This window comes from Augochlora pura, chromosome 2 (genome assembly GCF_028453695.1).
Source record: "Augochlora pura isolate Apur16 chromosome 2, APUR_v2.2.1, whole genome shotgun sequence".
Taxonomy (NCBI): Eukaryota; Metazoa; Arthropoda; class Insecta; order Hymenoptera; family Halictidae; genus Augochlora; species Augochlora pura.
Window position 1 is genome coordinate 19,699,469 of NC_135773.1, and position 19,521 is coordinate 19,718,989.

The window sequence follows — 19,521 nt, forward strand, 5'->3', positions numbered from 1 at the left end:
TTCATAATTTCGCCACGAGGTCTATCTTTAACGTATAATTAAATGAAAAAATTTATACAATTATTTCCTCTGTATGTATTTATATAATTAGAGCAATTCTAAGCAGAAAAATGCGAAACTGGAAATTTCGACCAGCACGGTAGATTTCCCTTTTAAATAAAATTATGCGAGAATTCAATGATATTGTTAAATCAGTTCCAACTAATCACAATTATTAAAACAGGAGAGATATTTTTATCTGACTTGAGTAATTCTTGTAATTAAAACAGACAATTTTTAATTTTCAAATTCCATTCATGTTAACAACGGTACAGAATTTATTCGGATTTATTAATATTGTAACAAGTACTCGGATAAAGTTAAACAAGAAACGTTTCACATGCAAACGTTCCCATGGTTTCGATAATTTTACACAAAACGAGCTATTGCAAAAAAGAGAGAAATTAAAAGCAGTTGGATCGCTTTCTGCCAGTGACGCGCATATCTTTCCCTTTCAAGCAATGCTTCTCTTTTTCGATACGTTCCAGTCAAGGTTACTATTTCTTATCGAATAACTAAATATAAATGCATGAACCTCTCGGTTAAGGTGAAGAGTTACAATCAATACATATCGATTATGTAATAGCACCGCTGTTATAAAATGTAACCTGTTAGATGTACAGGACGGCTCACGTGTTGCAACGCCGTTCAACGTATCGTCGGACAACGCGATCAAGTCCGCAAACTGTTTGAACATAATCCAAACAATAAATATGAAGGAGACTGCTTAAATTGAACGCTGTTCAATGTTAACATCTGGACTTTGTTCTCGATGGTTTGAAAAATACAATGCATCGAGCAAAATCATTCGCACGTGTGAGAAAATAACAATCGTATTGCTTTTATTTCAAAATTACTGTCAAATTAGTATACAAATATTTAAATTTTTGTTAAACGAAAGTTCAATTTCAAAATTCTTGATCTGTCTAACCTCCTCCAAAATGCAACTTGCAGGAATGGTAAATTAATCGTTTCATTTAGAAATTACTATAAAATAATTCTATAAACCTTTAAATTTTTATTAAAAAAAAAAAAGTAGAATTTCAAAATTCTTGATCCGTCGAGCCTTCTCCAAACTGTAACTTAAAGAAACGGTAAGTTAATGAATAAAATGTAAATTATCGCGCAGTTTGCGCGGTGCTGAACATTTTCTTATAAAACGACGCGACGAGGAAAGTCGCGAGCGCGGTTCGTTAATGGAGACGGGTACAGTAACTCCAGTGTTTTCATTTAATTATGTGCAGTCGCGGAGCGTCGCGCAGCCGAATTAGATTTACAGAACAACAGTGTTCAGCGTACAATTATCCTTCAGCGCGAGCACGAAGAAATTTAATCAGGTCTCGTGACCGAAGGGAAGAACAACCGTAATGAGAGGTAACAATTGCAGCGTCCGTTTCCTTTTCTTTTCGAGTGTCGTACGTCCGGCGTTAGAGCTCGCTGGCCGCCTAAGAAAACGCTTCTATAGATCGTATGCCGTATCCGCAATGCTTGCCGCTGAAAAAAAAAGAAGAAACTCTGTATACTATGTACGTGCTACCAAATAATCTTCTTCGTTTCTTTTTCTTTTTTTTTTCTCTCTCTTCGTTGTTAACTGTCGCTCTCTATCACTCTTCTCTCTTCTGTTCGTTGATCGCGCCGTTTCTCGGCAGCAGGACGAAACCATGGCGAAAACGTGTGCGAATTTACACACGATCGCAATGGCGTAGCCTCTTTCTCTCCTGGGGATCGTATTGATTTATCGCCACCACGTCGCAATACAGTGCTCGCCGAAACGATGCTCCTCCGCCGTCAAAGGGCATCGATCGCCGCGGAAATTTCGCGACCACCCGTTATATAACCGCTCGGCTGCCGCAGATTCGATCCAGGCTCGCGATGGTTCTTTTTTTCGGAAATGGATTTTACTGCTACGCGGACCGCGCGCTCGCGGCAAACCCGAAATCCGCTGGACAACGATCCTCTTTCGAGCTGCCTCGGATCTACAGGGCGAATCAAAAATCATCGTCCGACTGTCTCGCAGTTTTTCTCTGGCTGCGAACGCGTTTCGCCGGAATTTCACAGAATTTCACAGAATTTCAATGCTTTTAATCGAGATGTAATGATGACGCTTATTGCGAGGAATTTTTTGGCCAGTGGAACTTTTTCCTCTGAAATTTAAAAATGAAATTTATTGACTTAATTACGAATACTCGTAAATATTTTTATACTTATAACTATGTATTATATAAATTTTTATTCTACAACTTTTTTGCAAGTAAAGCGAAGAGTATATCTATACTAGCACCTTGAAATTCATTCAATAATTAATATAATTGAAGCGTAGAGAATTCACTTTTTAATAATAAATATAATATAAATGGCTCTATTTAGTATGATTCGTGTGATGTTTAAGGAATAAATATTAACGCACTATCTGCAGGTCACAGATCGTGTTTTATTAAACTCTGACGAGGGAAAATCGATGAATTTTGAAAAATTCTCCTTTAAAATACCCTTAATAATCGCAAAACTGACAATAAGATTTTGAATAATAAGTACATAAAAAGAATACGGAATGCATAAATAAAATGAAAGAAAATTCAACTTTTTAAAAAGGTATTAATACCACCCTCGTGGAAAGTGTATTAATTATTTCATTGAAAAATATACAATAAAATCTAGTGTTCTGTATCTTGTAATTAATGCAAACAATTTTCATTTTGCATAGAAAGGCGCAGTTTAGTTATAACATTCTCCCAAATGCGACAAAAATATCGTCGCTGAACCCTTGAAAATTCTCTTTGTACAAAGCCGCGTACAAGAATTTTCAATAACAATTTGGTCTTTTTCTCGCGAGATCATGATCGCGAGAAACGCGCGACGCTGCCAGCGAACGCGTTAACTCTTTTAGTGCCAACTAAAAAATCACGTTTACTCGAGTAAAGTGTACAAAACTTGTTTGATAAAATTTCTTTTGATAACTTTGATAAAATTTCGAAAGGAAATAGCAAGAATTCTGTAAAACCTGAAAATTACCAAATTCAAAAAGAAAGAGGAAATAAGAGATGAAATCATCATTTATTAAAAATATCAAGAAAACAACGTGTGTTCGAGCGTAGCCATCAACGATATATCGTTCTTCGGTACTAAAAGGGTTAAGCGATAATATCGCGACCATCGTTCGTTTAGCCTCTGGATTCGCCCCGTATTTCGACGAGGCCCGCGTACCCGAAACAATGGACGGATTTTTGACACACGGAGGCAATTTTTATCCTTGATCGATCTGAAACGAGCCTACTCGAGATCCCTCTATTCAACGTCTCGAGCGAGAAAAAAAAAAAAAAAAAAGAAAAAAAAGAGAGAACGAACCAATCGACGACGGACGTGTCCTGCCGCATCGTGTGCTCCGCTCTGCCCAATAATGCTCGGCCTGAATATTCATCGACAGACACGTCTCGCTTGCGTAAATTAGATCTAGGTAGACTGTACATACAATATATACAAACCTTAGTCCATAGATCATTCATTTAGGCGTAGGAAGTTCGTGTATGTGCATCCGACTGGGAGAACGATCTTTCTTTCTTTTGATGTGACAAACAAAAAAAAAAAAAGAAGCGCTTCTAGATAGTCCTCGGGTACATAGACCTGGGCGTAACGATTGCAAACGGTCGCTTCGGTCGTTTGAACCAATCAAGAATGGGGGAAAAGAGGAGAGAAAATAAAAGAACGCCACACGTACGGGACAAGATGCTCCCGCAAATTGATATCGATTGGCATGCACGCCTGGAAGGGTTACAGTCCTTCGGTTGTTTTCTTTCCACCGACGTGATAACGAATCTCTTGGTTGCAAGGCGAATCGACGGGAACGCGCGTCACGAAATTCCGTTGCGGCCTTTTTTAAAGATCCCGGAGTCACCGTCGATGTTCGAAAAAGGATAGCGGAGTTGGGACGCGGATCGTTCGCGGTCACTCTTGTCTCGCAACCACGGACGATTGTCGCGTCGTTCGATTCGATGAACCGCGCGAGGACGCGGTGTGTGCGGTGTGTCGGGGACGGGGAGGGGTTGCCAACGGAATGAAAGAGAGATCGAAACGAAAACGAGAAAGAACCAGGTGGGCATACCCTCGAATTTCTAATAATGACTCTCGAGAGAAATTCGGGTGAGAGGGAGCAGAAACGAGCAGGGATCACGTGGACCTTCCACCAGGTTCGTATGTTCACGACCCGCTTTTAGCACCAATTCCGTACTGTACACACGTATATAGACCGGCTTCTATACGACTAGTCGCCGTAGCTGCTTTTCAGACTAGACGCGGAATAGATGTTCCCGATGCTTCCAAAGTAGGAAAAGAAAAAATGTGGGGCAACGTCGTACTATCGGTAAAGTACACGTATGTACGTGCAAAAAAGAAAAAAGAAAAAAGAAGCAACCCGTGCGACGCCTATCGCCGTGTTTCTGTAACGTGTCGACGCGTCCCCGCGAATTATTTCCGCCGCGTGTTTTCACCGCGGCATTGTTTTCTTTATTCGATCGCGCCTCTCGCAACCCGTTAATGCCCCGGCGAAGCTCTCTCTGTCTCTCAATCTCGCTTGGCGAGCATGAATAATTAAAACCAGTCCGCGGATCGGCCAACGAAAATAAATTGAAACTCGTCGGCGACCGAACGGACCGCCGCCGCCGCGCCGGACGTCGATCGATGTCACTGAAAGACGGCGATCGCCTCGCTTTCCGATACACGCAAGACTCCGCTCACGGATTCTGATATGGACCATCTCGCCGCATTGAAAACCGTCGACGGTCACCGTTCCGCACGATTATTGTTCTACCAAAGTCGCCTGCCTTGAAGCTCGGGACCGTTGTCTTGCGATGCACACAAACTGAACGCAATACGAACGATATACGACGCATAGAGCTCATCTAGAAGCGGGTTATGAATAACCGGTGCACACACATAGAAGACGATACAAATGAATATTTCCAAGCCCGCTTATCAAGCGCGCGCGCGCACGCGCATACAGAGGGTGGCCCAGGCTGGAAATATGCCCTCTTGATCGTCGCTGCTGGCTTTTGTTACTGGGCCGCGCTTGAATGACGGACAATTAAGGGACCACGCTCGCGAAAACCGGCCGAACTTTCTCCCCTCGAGAACTCCAGCACTTTGTACTGGAATGTTTCCGAACTTTATATCGCACACGTTACCGAACAATATCGCCAGACAAAATTTATGAAAAATGTACGATGAAAGAGCAAAGCGAACGCTTGCGAAATTTCATTCGCCTTTGTGTAATTTCATCGCGAGAAACGTTCGCTCTCCTAATTAATTAATTCCGGCGTTAAAAACTTTTCATTCTCTCTCTCTCTCTCTCGCGTTCACTGTATCGCGTTCCTTCGTTTCGCGTATTCTTTTCGTTTTCAAATAGTTTTTCCGTGGAACGATCTGTCGCACTTCCGGAACACGAGTCCGCACATTTTCCGAGTAACGCGCGCGACGCCGTTGCGCCAACACGATTCCTACGTTAATCGCTTTGACATCAATTTCGTATAGTATCGCGTGAACCCTCTCGAATTGATCCGTCAACAAATAGTTTAGCAACAGAAACCCAGCCGAAGTTATCACGGTGACCTGTTTCCAGCGAGGCCGGCCATTATTTCAAACACTCGCATTATGCTCGATCTGTTTTCTTTTTTTTTTTTATCCGAGACGAACAGATTTTGGAAATATTTGTTTCACCCTTTTCCACTCAGTCGCCTCGAATGGATCCCCGTTGAATCACGGAGAGGTGAACACATGGACGACGATCATAGTGCGCGTATATTTTGTACATACATAACTCGATCCTAAGGCACGTCTAATACGGTAACGATGATTTATTGCAACGTATAAAAGAGCTCTCTCTCTTTTTATATATTATATATTATATATATATGCATATATATTTTTTTTTCTACATAGATAGTTCGGCTATCGTTCGGAACAGCAGGGGTCTTACACGTGTTCTCGATTTCACAGGTACGGTATGACGATGAGGACGAGGACGAGGGTCCTCAGCCGGATCCGTTGCTCGAGCAAGGAGCACCGATCCCGGTCCGACTGCACAACGAATTTCCACCCGAGCTGGCCTCCACACCTCTCGAGGATATCGATAGTTTCTATCATAACCAAACGGTAACCGTTTAATCACACACGTACAATGGCAACGCTGCCGACGACGATCGATCAGCGGGGATCGTTAAATCACCGCTGACGAATTGTCGAATCGTGCGATATTATAGTCGGCGATATATTATCATTCGATACACGATGTTATCATTCGACATACGATATCATCGTTCAAAGAAAAAGAGAAATTGCCGTCTTTTAACTTAAATAAAAGAAACGTTACTCTTCTTTTTTATTTATTTCTCTATGTAGAGTCATCCTCGACTGGTCATCACCGCGATTTTTACTCGACTCTTTAGAGCACTCTGTAAGCCAGAAAAACTGCTTTTGGATTTCTAGTTACAATAACTTGTTCGCCAAAAGCTCGAATATATTTTTTAATATAAGATCGATAGTGTGTTGCTTTATAAAAGTAAGAAGATAGAATTTATTTAGACTTCTCACAGTTTATATACTGTCTCCGTAATTTGAACAATTTTAAAATAGAAATATGTGAAACCGGTCACGTTGACCACAATGACAGGTCTGGAGAAATGTTTAAGTTACCATGATTGTCAGCAGTTTTTTTAAAACATTCTTTGCATTATAATAACAATTCAAACTCGTGACGCAGCTTCCATACAACATCTATTAAATACAAATATTATTCATTTCTTCTATATTGAATTAAAATTAAATTCTTCTCTTATCAAAGTCTAAAAACAAAAGTACATAAAGGCAATAAAAGAAATAAAAATTGTCTGGTCCTATTATTAAAAATAATAGAATTGAACGACTGTTCACAATATTAACCCTTAGCACTTGAATGGCGACTCCGAGGCACCACTAAAATTATTCTATCACGTTCAAAATAATTTTGATAACAATAAAGTTTAGATTTAAAGAATTGTTAAGTAGTGAAGCCGTTGCTGCGAGTCGCAAGAATCAATTTCGTGCGCGTAAAAGTGCACTTTATTGCATAGAATATAAATACTACGAGCCAGGAAAATTATTTCATATTTACGATTAAAATCACTTCGAGTGCAAAGGGTTAAAGAAAAATAAGTGCTGATCAACGTGAATCAGCGCGAAAGGTATCGTAGCGCAAGGGGTTAAATTCGAGCGCTTAGGGTTGGTGGTCGCGATGGTAATGATTTTCACTTAAAAACTATCGCGTTTTATGTTCCAGACCTTCGTCGTCATCAGCAAGGGAAAGGACATATTCAGGTTCTCAGCGACAGACGCGATGTGGATCCTCGACCCGTTCAACCCGATACGACGCGTGGCCATTTACATATTGGTTCACCCACTGTTCTCCCTCTTCATTATCACTACAATATTGGTTAACTGCATACTCATGATCATGCCCACTACGCCCACCATCGAGTCTACGGAGTGAGTATCGTTCGTACGTCCTCGCCTCGCGCGTTCGATAACACCGAAACAAAGGCGAGACCTCGATTTATCTCTTCTCGCCTACTCCCACCGTTTCTCTCTCTCTCTCTCTCTGTTTCCTTTCGTTTTAATTTTCGTTCGGTTACGCGATCTGTACGAGCATCGCGTCGATTCGATTCTAAACCCTACCACGATCGTGGATTCGTGGCACGCATCTCAACTTATAAAATATTGAAAAAGAAATGCTTTTATAATTGCAGCCTCTATTTTTGCTGTATACTTTGTATGATATTTTCTCAAGTCTTTTCGATTTATATTAGGGATACCGGAAAGTTCTGTTGGGCAATGTTATAGCAAGTTTTAAACAATAATAATAATAATGCATATGCCCATTTGAGATATATATTAGGTTGGAAACTATGAAACGGGCGTCGCAGCTGAATATAACATAGACAGAAACGCCCGTTTCATAGTTGCCAATCTAATAAATTGGGTAGAAGTCGTGTTTTTCCAATATATTAGGTTGGAAACTATGAAACGGGCGTCGCAGCTGAACACTGACTAAACAAAAACGCCCGTTTCATAGATTCCAACCTAATATTTTTCAGAAATGTTATTTACAAATTGCCTTACACTGGCTAGAGACCGTACTTAACGAAATTAAATTGTATAATAATGTTATTAAATGTACGAGAAATTGATTATGTTCTTTCGCTTCGTAGCATCTCGAGATGACGAACTTCTAAGGTTTCTTATGGAAATATCGTTCTATTTTATTGGTAATCGTTTCATTCAAACCATGTTATATTTATTTCAATTTAACCGCTACATTTTCTTTTCATTTCAACGGCAACCATTTATAAATGTTCTCAGATATCAATTTATCAATGTCGTGTAGAAAGCAATACAATTGCTACTAAAATTGATCTAACAGTGACTAATTTGATAAATTAGCAGTAGTTTAAATTGTGAATCACAAATGACTAACTTCACGTCCATGAAACGTCTATATAAAATTTCGCTGCTGTTACGATTAGTGACAATTATAAACGGACGAATAATCAAGCCTAAAACAACGTGATCAACATTCTTGATTATTTTGAAATAAATGAACGATGCTCGTACAAGCGGCGAAGAATTTAAATTTAAAGAGACAACTCGAATAATTCTCGGTTGAACGGAAGCGAACAATTAAAAATCCACGAACAAGTATTTCACGTTCGAATCGAATGGTTACTTGACTGATCGATAAGAGAGCAATCAGGACAGCGTGTTGGAAACGGCTCGAAATTTTGCCGCTGTCGTTTCAAAAGAAGTAAAAATACGAAACAATCGACTCAATGCCAACGAAAGTTGTACTTTGATGTTTATTGGATCAAGACGGCGAGATTTGCATATACGAGATGGCTGGTGATGCACGGTTATTAACGAACGAAATGTAATTCTGTATGGAAAACGATCGAAACACGTGGGATAACATTTTCCACGACGAATCTTCATTTTCAACAAAATTGAGTCCACCTTTGCACTCTGTATCATTAATAAATATTAACGAATCTTTGATTATTAATGAAAATTTGATTATTAACGGATCTTTGATTATTAATGAAAATTTGATTATTAATGAAGATTAGATTAACCCTCGTATGTACGCCGGATACAGGGTCACAAATAATTCAGTAGTAAAATTATTTCTGTTCGTATATTGAAACTGAATAATATTGAAATAAAACAAAGATTTATAGTGCAAATAGCTTTTATTAATTACGGACTAGTTTCTACGTAATGTAAACCATCAGTTCGGGTAATTGCTAGCCCGATTTCCGCTGTCAGTGGGTTAATATCTGTTTCGGCAAATATCAAATTCGTCGATGAAGCTTTCGTAAATAATTATTCCTCGTTTGTCGATATCGCGTATCACCTGTCATCCTTTATATGTATCTGTTGAACAAATTTTCTTTTTCTCTCAGCGAATATGTACAGTCGCTCGCTAAAATATTCGTACACCCTTCAAAATGGAATTACAAACACGTTTTGTAACGAATAACCTTTTCAAAATTCGACCAAACGACTTGGATCTTTCTTTTGGATATTGCAAGGACTAATTTGTTACGCAAACAGATATTTGCGATAGTTGCAATTGGTTGAACTAACAAAATGGATACGTACAAAGATAACAAAATATTGAGAGAAATAACATCTTTATCTGAACGCATAAAATTTAAACAATGCGTTTTGTAGATCTTGGTGTCTTACAGGTATGCTGAAAATTTAATCAAAATTATTTGACGTTGTTATTTAATATTGTTAATAATTACAGTAATATTTCTTACTGTTGTTGTCTACCATACACAAAAGGGTTATTATTAAATCTTCGTTAATAGTTAATAAACGAGATGTCAAAGATTCCTGTTAAAATTCACATAAAACAATTATTTCTTAAACGTTTCAATATCTTCGTATCGTGTCAACCAATTGCAATTCTTGCAGACATTTTCTACTCGTTGCTCATTAAACTAGTCCATTCAATATATTGAACGAATTCAAGTAGCTTGGTAACATTTTCAAAAAGTTATTTCTTTCTTGAACGGTGTCCGAGTATGTCGACGAGTAGCCGTATCAATACATATATATATTTCCGCTTGCTCTGCAGTGACTGTGAATCGACGTAGCTTTAGCGTGCTTACGAGCCTAAGCCGGAGATGACGAGGCACGCGTTTTAATGGTTTTCACCTTCTATCCGACCTCTCTTCCTCTTTTTTTTTTACTTTCACTCCCCGATTTTGTCGGAGCCTTTGATTGACGTTTGTTTAGATAGGAAAGCCATCGAAAGCTTACGGCGAGTACACGTTTTGTAACGAATAGATACTTTGAGGCGATGTTCTACGTGTCATAGCTCTAAATATATATACATGTATACATATATATTTATTATATCTATACATATATCTATATATCTAGATACCTATATATCTGGATACCTATATATCTATATATTTACATATTTATATATTTATATATTTATATATTTATATATTCATATATTTATATATTTATATATTCATATATTCATATATTTATATATTTATATATTCATACATTTATATATTCATATATTCATATATTCATATATTTATATATTTATATATTTATATATTTATATATTTATATATTCATATATTTATATATTTATATATTTATATATTTATATATTTATATATTTATATATTTACATATTTATATATTTATATATTTATATATTTATATATCTATATATTTATATACATACACATATGAGTAGAGATACTGTGGTCAATTGTATATCCGTTGGTAAGTTTTTGTTTCTAGTCTATCTAGAGGTAGTGTAGACCATGACCGATCTGTGCGAATAAACGTAAACGATGAAATCCATAGAAATGTGTGCCGGTGTCGATGAGAAATGTATCGGCCTCCGTGTGCTGTACAGCATGCCGAGATAATCATTGTTCGCTCGGGTCGTGCTCTAAATAGACATTAATTGTCCGCGGCGATCTGAGATCGATCAGACACCGATAACGATCGGACACTGACGCCTAGTTTCGCAGAAGCGACACTGCACACCGTAAAGGATCTCCAGATCGATGATCAGTTTGATTAGCGAATAACGGGTTCTTGTTAAATATGTTGAAATGGCTCAATAATCTGTCGAAAGGGTTTATACGGTTCTTATGAATTTAGATCGAATACCTAACAAGCAAACACGTTATTAATAATGTTATATATGAAATATAATGTAACACATTGTTACATTACTTCATTAAATAGTTCTATATTTTTGTAATTCCTAGAATATATTGCGATCATAACAATAATCTGAAAATCATGAATTTATTTGTACATTTGATATCTGGTCAAATGTAATGATATTAACGACGATCGGATATATGTTTGGAACAAAGAGACAGATAAACAGGATGAATAAAATAAATGTAATATAATTCTAATAGAATATCTAATATATTTCTAATATAATATCTATCTCTCCATCTAGTACAATATTATAAAATAAATCTAATAGTTCAATAAATTTGAGTATAATAATTAGTATATTAATTCAATAAGTTTTTCCGTCTGATAATTTACGACAAACATTGATTAATTTAAAGAAAGCAATTAGGGCATACAGTTTTCCATGGACGATAGGGGCGGCAATCCTTTTCACGGTGTCGGCAGTGTCGCCGATGCAGCCTCATATGCAATTGCGGCGTACACAGTGATTAGCCTGTTAGAGAGAACTCGTCGACGCGCGCAACGAATCGTATTTTAAAGCTGAGTGGTGTGTTTGTTGTTTTCAGAGTGATATTTACGGGCATCTACACATTTGAGTCCGCCGTTAAGGTGATGGCGAGGGGTTTCATTCTGCAGCCTTTTACCTATCTTAGAGATGCATGGAATTGGCTCGACTTCGTAGTTATAGCTTTAGCGTGAGTAGTTAAAAACTTATTCTTTAATAACCAAAAAAAAAAAAAGAAAAAAGAAAAAAGAAAACGAAAAGAAGAAAGAAAACAAGAAGTAACATATAAAGAAAAAGGGAACACCGTATATAGAGAGAAACACCAGCGGGGAGGGGAGGGGTGGGGATAAAATGAAAATTGACGAAAAGTACGGCAGTAAAATACAGAATACGGAAAGTATGATGGTAGAGAATACAGCGTGTGACGAAAGAGAATAGTGATCGGCGAAGGTGCACACGTATCTGTTTTCGAAAAGAGAGATCGATAGTGGTTTATCGATAAACTAAATTCAACAATTTCCTTAATTTCAACCGGACAGATTTGTTTCTCTACGTTCTATTTAGGCTAAATGACCGTCGCGTTGACACTCATCGAATCGGTATGATCCGCGGTCGCCTAGGATCCGCGAGAATTTCGCGTCGTTTGTTCGTCGATACGTTTTGATTGCCATTGTTTGATAACGACGAGATGCCGACAAGATAGATCCGATCGATCCGAGACGGCGATCTTAGGCGAGCCGTGCGGACAGGACCGATTCCCGAGAGGAAAGATATCGCCGGTCCACTGAAGAGAGAATACTTAGTATCCGAATTTAGTGAATCAGGTTGTGAAACCGTAGACATTCGCTAGATACCTTGAGTGCGCTATGGAGAATCGTGTAGCATCGAGTAATTATTATACATCATCGTAATATCAGTCTCTCTTCTCTCTCTCTCTTTCTTTCTCCCTCTATTTCTCTAACTCTAATTTTCTCTCTCTCTCTTTCTCTCTCTCTCTCTCTCTCTCTCTCTCTCTCTCCCATGTTACACACATATTTTGGCCGATTGTATTTCTGCAATTACATGAGGCATTCTTAAACAATGTAACCACACGTAATAGTCACACGAATACGAATACAGAGGTGTATTTAAACGAGTATTAGTTCACCTAGATAGGGGATTAGAATACTTTAACTATTATGTCTAGTTACATCGGACCGAGGAGTACCATATTTTTCTTAATCATCGTAATGTTGGTTTTAGACTAGTCCTATATACGTCGATCCGACTCAATCACTCTTTATTAATTGTCGTAGTTTAGAGTATATACATATATTATATACCTTCTATATAACATATATATTACTAAGTAATTGTTGATAGATTGGTCAATACGTGTATTTATTCGGCGTAACGAGTACTCGATTATTGTAACTGGCAGCACGAGAATACACCGACGATTATGGTACTGAAATTCACGATTCACGCAGCATACTTTACGAATTTGTTTCAGCCCTCGAGTCGTTCGTATCTTTTTAATATATTAACAATCGCACGAAGACTTGGATAATAGAAATTTTAGTCTCAACTGTTTCATACTTAATTCACACTTTGATTAATTACAAATTATATACACAGCTTCGATAAATAAAAATCATAAAGAAATCATGTTTTAGAACAAAACTGCTATAGAATTTATTGTGGTGTTCCATTCTGCAAAGACGCTTATGGATTCAAAGTAGAACGAAATGTTAATTTATGGAACAAAAATGACATAAAACTATATGGTAGTTATAAAAACTTTAATTATGTAAATCTGTATGGATTGACGTACGGACGATTAACTTTTCAACGTTTCTATAGAAGTTTAACATAAACAAATTGTGATGAAAACGCTTTAACACATTCCGTGCCACGTGTACCACTGGAGGTACACGCTTAAATAGCTATTCGATGCGTTAAAGAAATATTTTATGATAAATTAGAATCCAAGAAATAATTTCCACCAAAAGAATAGATATAATATAGTCATGATAAGTCTGTAAATTAATAAATACACGTAATATATTGATTCTTAAAGCGTCCATTGATCAGAATGAAGAATCAACTAAATATATAATATTATAATACATATACGTTACTATAATGTAATACATATAGTGTATTAGAATATCATACATATACTGTATTATGATATAATACATATACGGTACTATAATATAATACAGTTCGGCGCGGAACGTGTTAATAACGTACATAACCTAACTTCGTTCCTGGAGTACGATGAAACATACGTGATTTGGAAAGATCGCCGAGAAAAAGCTGTGGAAACGGTGGTTCTCGTGTTGCCGCCGACATTAAATGACCATCGTGCATGCAGTAATAGCTACCTTTTACGATACACGCAGTTCCAAGCAGACTTTTTGGTAGGCCATAGGAAACCGTAGCGAGTAAACCCTTTGAGTAACGTTTAATTATCCTGAACTCTCTTTTTTCTAACGTTTTGTTTTTTTGTTTGTATCACTGTAATGTGTGTGATGTTCGGGTGTATTGCAGTTATGTGACGATGGGCATAGATCTAGGCAACCTTGCCGCTCTCAGGACATTTCGAGTCCTCCGAGCCTTGAAGACTGTCGCTATTGTACCAGGTATGCTTAGTGAAATAGAATTGGTCGTAGACGCAGATTAACCAATTAGAAAGTCATAGAACACAATTGTCGCGGTCGCTGTACACATCTATCGTAAACTCATCACCGATATATATATATATATATATTACGCCTGTTCTTAACAAACACCCTTCTTTTTTTTACGATCCGTTCTATTGTTTCGCTTCTCACGAGACCATTTCTGTTTTGTTTCTTCATCACAGCCTTCCATCTCACGTCGTGCTCACCCGTACCGGTATCGGAGTCATTTGTCGAATTATCGGGTCCGTGGGAGAGTTCTGTCGCTTTCTTTCCGTTCGTTTCCGTCGTCGACCGCCACTCTGCAAACACGAGCTTATGATTTCGCGAAACAAAGATCCGTGTCCGTAGAGTCACGGCGCCGAGCCGGCCGCCCATAGTCGACGCCGCCGTTTTCTTTCACGGGATCGCTGATCAGCCGAACCGTTTTCGTTCACGACGAAAAAATATCTTTCGCGGCCGAGAGTTTCGTTCCATTTTTTTCGAACAGTATACTAATTTATCGTTCTTGCTCTGCTCACGACACAACCCTCATAACTCCGTCGTTAAACAGCTTCTGCTTCGCCATCGTTAGAGCGTATACTGTTGGTATCTTTAACGTATTTTGCTTTTTGTATCAGACACCGACAATGTCTCCGTCGAACAGACGCACATAACGAATAACACGTACAACTCTAGCTGCGACCGTTCACGACAAGAAAGACACCGAAAACATATTCGAGAGACAAGTCCTCATAGATCGTTCAAATAGGACCCCGAGGATCGTTGCATCGCATAGCAAGCTTTCGTTCGTTGTCGGACGGCTCGATCCACTTCGGATCGTTTCCACGGTCCTTTTTTCGTTTCCCCCGCAGAACCTAACGCAATAGCAAAACGTAGCGGCGCGGCGTAGACGAAGCTACACACGCAAGGAGAACAGGGGAGCCAGCCGTGCGCCCGAGACAACTACGAGAGAAAACTCTCGAACATCGTTCCGTAAAAGCGACAGAATCTTCCCGATGAATCCGATACGTCGATCAATGTTTTCACCGTTTGATCGTCACCTGTTTGATCAATCGCCGCTGTCCCGAGCCCTTTTTTTTTTGCGCGCCACCATTCCCGGCGTCGTGCGTGTTTTTTCCACGAGGCTTCCACCCATCTTTTTTTTTCTCTCCCGAATATCATCGTCGATTTTCTCGACTCTCGTCAAGCCCCCCGTATCGCCCTCCGATACCACCACCACCACCCCCCACACGCTGAAAAGTGAAAACGGTCCGTCGACGTCGACGGCTGTGGCCGACCGAACGCCAAACTGAGCCCGCTGTCGTTTTCTCTCGTTGCCCAGGTCTGAAAACCATTGTCGGCGCTGTGATAGAATCCGTGAAGAACCTGCGCGATGTGATAATCCTGACGATGTTCTCTCTTTCCGTCTTTGCGCTGATGGGCCTCCAGATTTACATGGGGGTTCTCACGCAAAAGTGTATAAAAAACTTTCCTGAGGACGGCTCCTGGGGTAATCTCTCCGCCGAAAACTGGGAGCGATTCGTTAGTAACGAAAGTATGTAACGTTCAGCTGTATACGTGTGTGTTTTGTTGTCCGTGGTGTAAGAAGAAGAGGTGAAACGATTTCATCCCTATCACCGAGATCTTTAACCCCCTTGCACTGTTACGTCGTTCGGAGCTACGTTGATTACGACAGCTTCGTCCTTAACCCCTTAGCTTGCAATGACGCCTCAGAGGCGTCGTAAGTCTATCGGGGCAAGCATGAAAAAGACGCCTTAGAGGCGTCGTAAGGTTACCGGGCCAGGCATAAAGCAGACTTTGGGCCCGCACAGTTGGAAATCAAGTCGTAAGGCAAGGGGTTAATTATTGCCTGAATGTCGTGTGATGATTCTAGTGTCCCATGATTCAAATTTTGTTTCGATTTAATAGAAATGATTGCCAGCCATATTTATTGAATTATGCACGAAACGTTCGTCAAAAGTCCGACTCGTTATTATAGTGCAAGGGGTTAATCTCTTCACGTCATCGACCACGTATTATACGTCTAGTTTTCTTAAAATTATAATTATTCTAGCTGCAAAAAAATGAGAATCAGTTGAAAAATTATTCGCCATAAAATCCCTCAACAATACTAACGAAACCACATCGAATGAGGTTTACTATAAAAATTCATCCCTTAAGATTCATTTCTAACATTGTTCGATAGGTGCTCTATAAATCCTTCGCACAACCGGTGGGTGTTTCTATTGTATCCACCGCGGACATAATAAATAACATTGGTACCATATCCACTACCATGATAGTACGATACTTATGCAAATTTAATTTCGAGAAATAATTAATATCGATGGCATGACCGTGGTCGGTTCACTCCTCCTTCTTACACCGTGGTGTCGATTTACGATTCTGCTACGACGTCCCGCAATTTTCTCTTGCCTAATCGTTTCGCTCTGCTTCCTCGTCTAGCTAATTGGTACGTGGACGAGGCGAAAAATATGCCCTTGTGTGGAAATTCATCTGGAGCAGGGTAATTATCACTTTTCTTCTAACTATGATAATAATGATCACACGGTAACAGTATCTTTGTTTCTTGGCCGCGCGGTTAAGAAAATGGACCTTTGTTTACGGTCACGTATAGTCGTGGAAAATTGTGATAATAATTATAACGTCGTTCGAGTTTAGAATGTGTTAAACAACGATGTTCACTCTGTTTTATAAAAACTAATATTATTATTAATAAGAAATATTATGATTAATATTCTGATTAATAAGAAATATTATGATTAATATTCTGATTAATAAGAAATATTATGATTAATATTCTGATTAATAAGAAATGTTATGATTAATATTCTGATTAATAAGAAATATTATGTTTACTAATAAATATAATTAATATTACGATTGATATCAATATAATATTATGCAAGCTCTCAACTTGTAGAAGACCTTAACACGTTCAGTGTCGACCACTAAAATACCCACATAGTTAAATCAATTAAATTAATTAAAGCGAAACTAGAAAATCAATATGTATTTATACTGTATTTATCATAGGAGATGGCATCAGAACCCTTTCGCATCCGAAACATTCTAGTCAAACTGAATTTTGAAAACAAATATAGAATTCAAATATATTACAATAAAAATGAATTTTCAAGATAAGTTAGAAATCAGTGTCACCAATATTTGGGTGACGCGGTGTTTAATGTGTTAAATATCGAATCTTTCGAGCCATGTACTGATGATTCTCGTTTCCGTCTCGCAGGCAGTGCCTTCCTGGCTACACGTGTTTACAAGGATACGGCGACAATCCGAATTACGGTTACACGAGTTTCGACACCTTCGGCTGGGCCTTACTCTCTGCTTTTCGTCTGATGACGCAAGACTACTGGGAAAATTTGTATCAGCTGGTGCTAAGATCGGCTGGGCCGTGGCACATGCTGTTCTTCATCGTGATCATTTTCCTTGGATCGTTCTATCTCGTGAACTTGATTCTCGCTATTGTCGCGATGTCGTACGACGAATTGCAAAAGAAAGCCGAGGAAGAGGAAGCCGCCCAAGAGGAAGCCACGAGGGTACGATCCTAGTTTCGCTGACAAATTTATGAACGAACTTTTATCGGGATCTGCTTGACTAAAAAGCTAAACGATCACAAAGGAGACACTAATTCATTTCTATCGCTCGTAATAATTTCGATCGGGAGAATTTATATATTAGATAATTTGCAACGAATACGCTCCTTTCTCAACAATACTTAACTTTGTCAACACAAAGTATAAATTCTTAACCCTTCGCACTGTAATTTCTTTCACAACTACGTCGATTTTCAACTCTCAATTATTGATTTATTTTCCGTCCTCAATTATTTCTCTAAACGAGTTGAACAATTTTTCTTTCTTGTACATTTTCATTTATTCTTATTTATACAATTTAGTAACAAGAAAAATTTAGACGAAGCGAGCAGGATTCATAATTAACAAATTACGAATGATATCTTCAATGACGAGTCTAACATATGTTATATAGTTCAAGGGGTAAAGTTGCCAATGAATTCGGGAAATTCGTGTAACATTTTTCATTTGGCTTAGCGTGTAGATTTAGCGATTAAAATTGTTGACATGCATTTATGAAACACTGTTCATTTATGGAACACTAACTTTTATTTATGAAATAGAATTGCGAGTAATTTAAATAGAATTTCCGATCTCCAATAATTATTGTAAGTGACCAAGATGAATTTCCTCATAGATGACAATTATGATAAGTAGCCTTAACCCTTATCGCTCCAAGAATTTTACAGAAAGCTGAAACACTGTCTTAAGCATGGCAGCATTATTGTAATTTGGAGCGATAAGGGTTAACCTCTTAGGTACGGTTCAATTTTGCATACAATTTTTCATTACTAAATTACCATTTTTCTTGATATATATTTTTTGGCATACTTATATAAGATATTCACTATATATATATATTCTTTTCATAATGTATTGTACTTATTCACTTTCACTTTAGTCGTTTACTTTAATAATTAATAATACAGTAAAGCACGAAACATTCGGGAAAGCCACTATAATGGCGCGCCGTGCCTAAGCGATTGAACGCTTAAGCATGCGATTAATTTTCGATGTTTCCGATTAAACGAAACCAGGAAGCCGAAAGCAAGGCTCAGGCAAGAGAGAACAAGGCGATCGCGAAGGAGGCTGCTGCGAGGGAGGCGGCAGCGCAGGCAGCAGCAGCCGCCCACGCCGCTGATCAGATCGTCAAATCGCCGTCGAATTTCTCGTGTCAGAGCTACGAGCTGTTCGTTGGCCAGGAGAGAGGGAACGACGACAACAACAAGGAGATACAGTCGGACAGGGTGACGCAGATCAACAACCACACGACTACCACTAAAGTACGAAAAGTCAGCGCCGTAAGTATCATCTGACCGGCGAGGTCGCCATCGATTTAACCGCCCTTGGCGTAATGTACGTGGCCCCCTAAACAGATTAATCCCCGACCACCTCGCTTCCACGAGAGCAGTTCACGCGAGGCTGTCTCGATATC

At 38.7% G+C, this 19,521-nt stretch overlaps 1 protein-coding gene across 26 annotated transcripts in view; it reads left to right on the forward strand.

Moving 5' to 3' along the window:
• Para (sodium voltage-gated channel paralytic) overlaps positions 1-19,521 on the forward strand; it is a 94,808-nt gene that overhangs the window by 33,052 nt on the left and 42,235 nt on the right. For 24 of the 26 annotated variants that reach the window (XM_078192109.1, XM_078192101.1, XM_078192118.1 and 21 more), the window contains 8 exons: positions 6,028-6,183; positions 7,346-7,551; positions 11,886-12,014; positions 14,360-14,451; positions 15,815-16,027; positions 16,939-16,999; positions 17,741-18,050; positions 19,124-19,387. In XM_078192109.1, the coding sequence (XP_078048235.1) occupies positions 6,028-6,183; positions 7,346-7,551; positions 11,886-12,014; positions 14,360-14,451; positions 15,815-16,027; positions 16,939-16,999; positions 17,741-18,050; positions 19,124-19,387 (1,431 nt within the window). The remainder of the gene's footprint in view (positions 1-6,027; positions 6,184-7,345; positions 7,552-11,885; positions 12,015-14,359; positions 14,452-15,814; positions 16,028-16,938; positions 17,000-17,740; positions 18,051-19,123; positions 19,388-19,521) is intronic. The other 2 variants (XM_078192176.1, XM_078192240.1) reach the window with 1 other exon arrangement.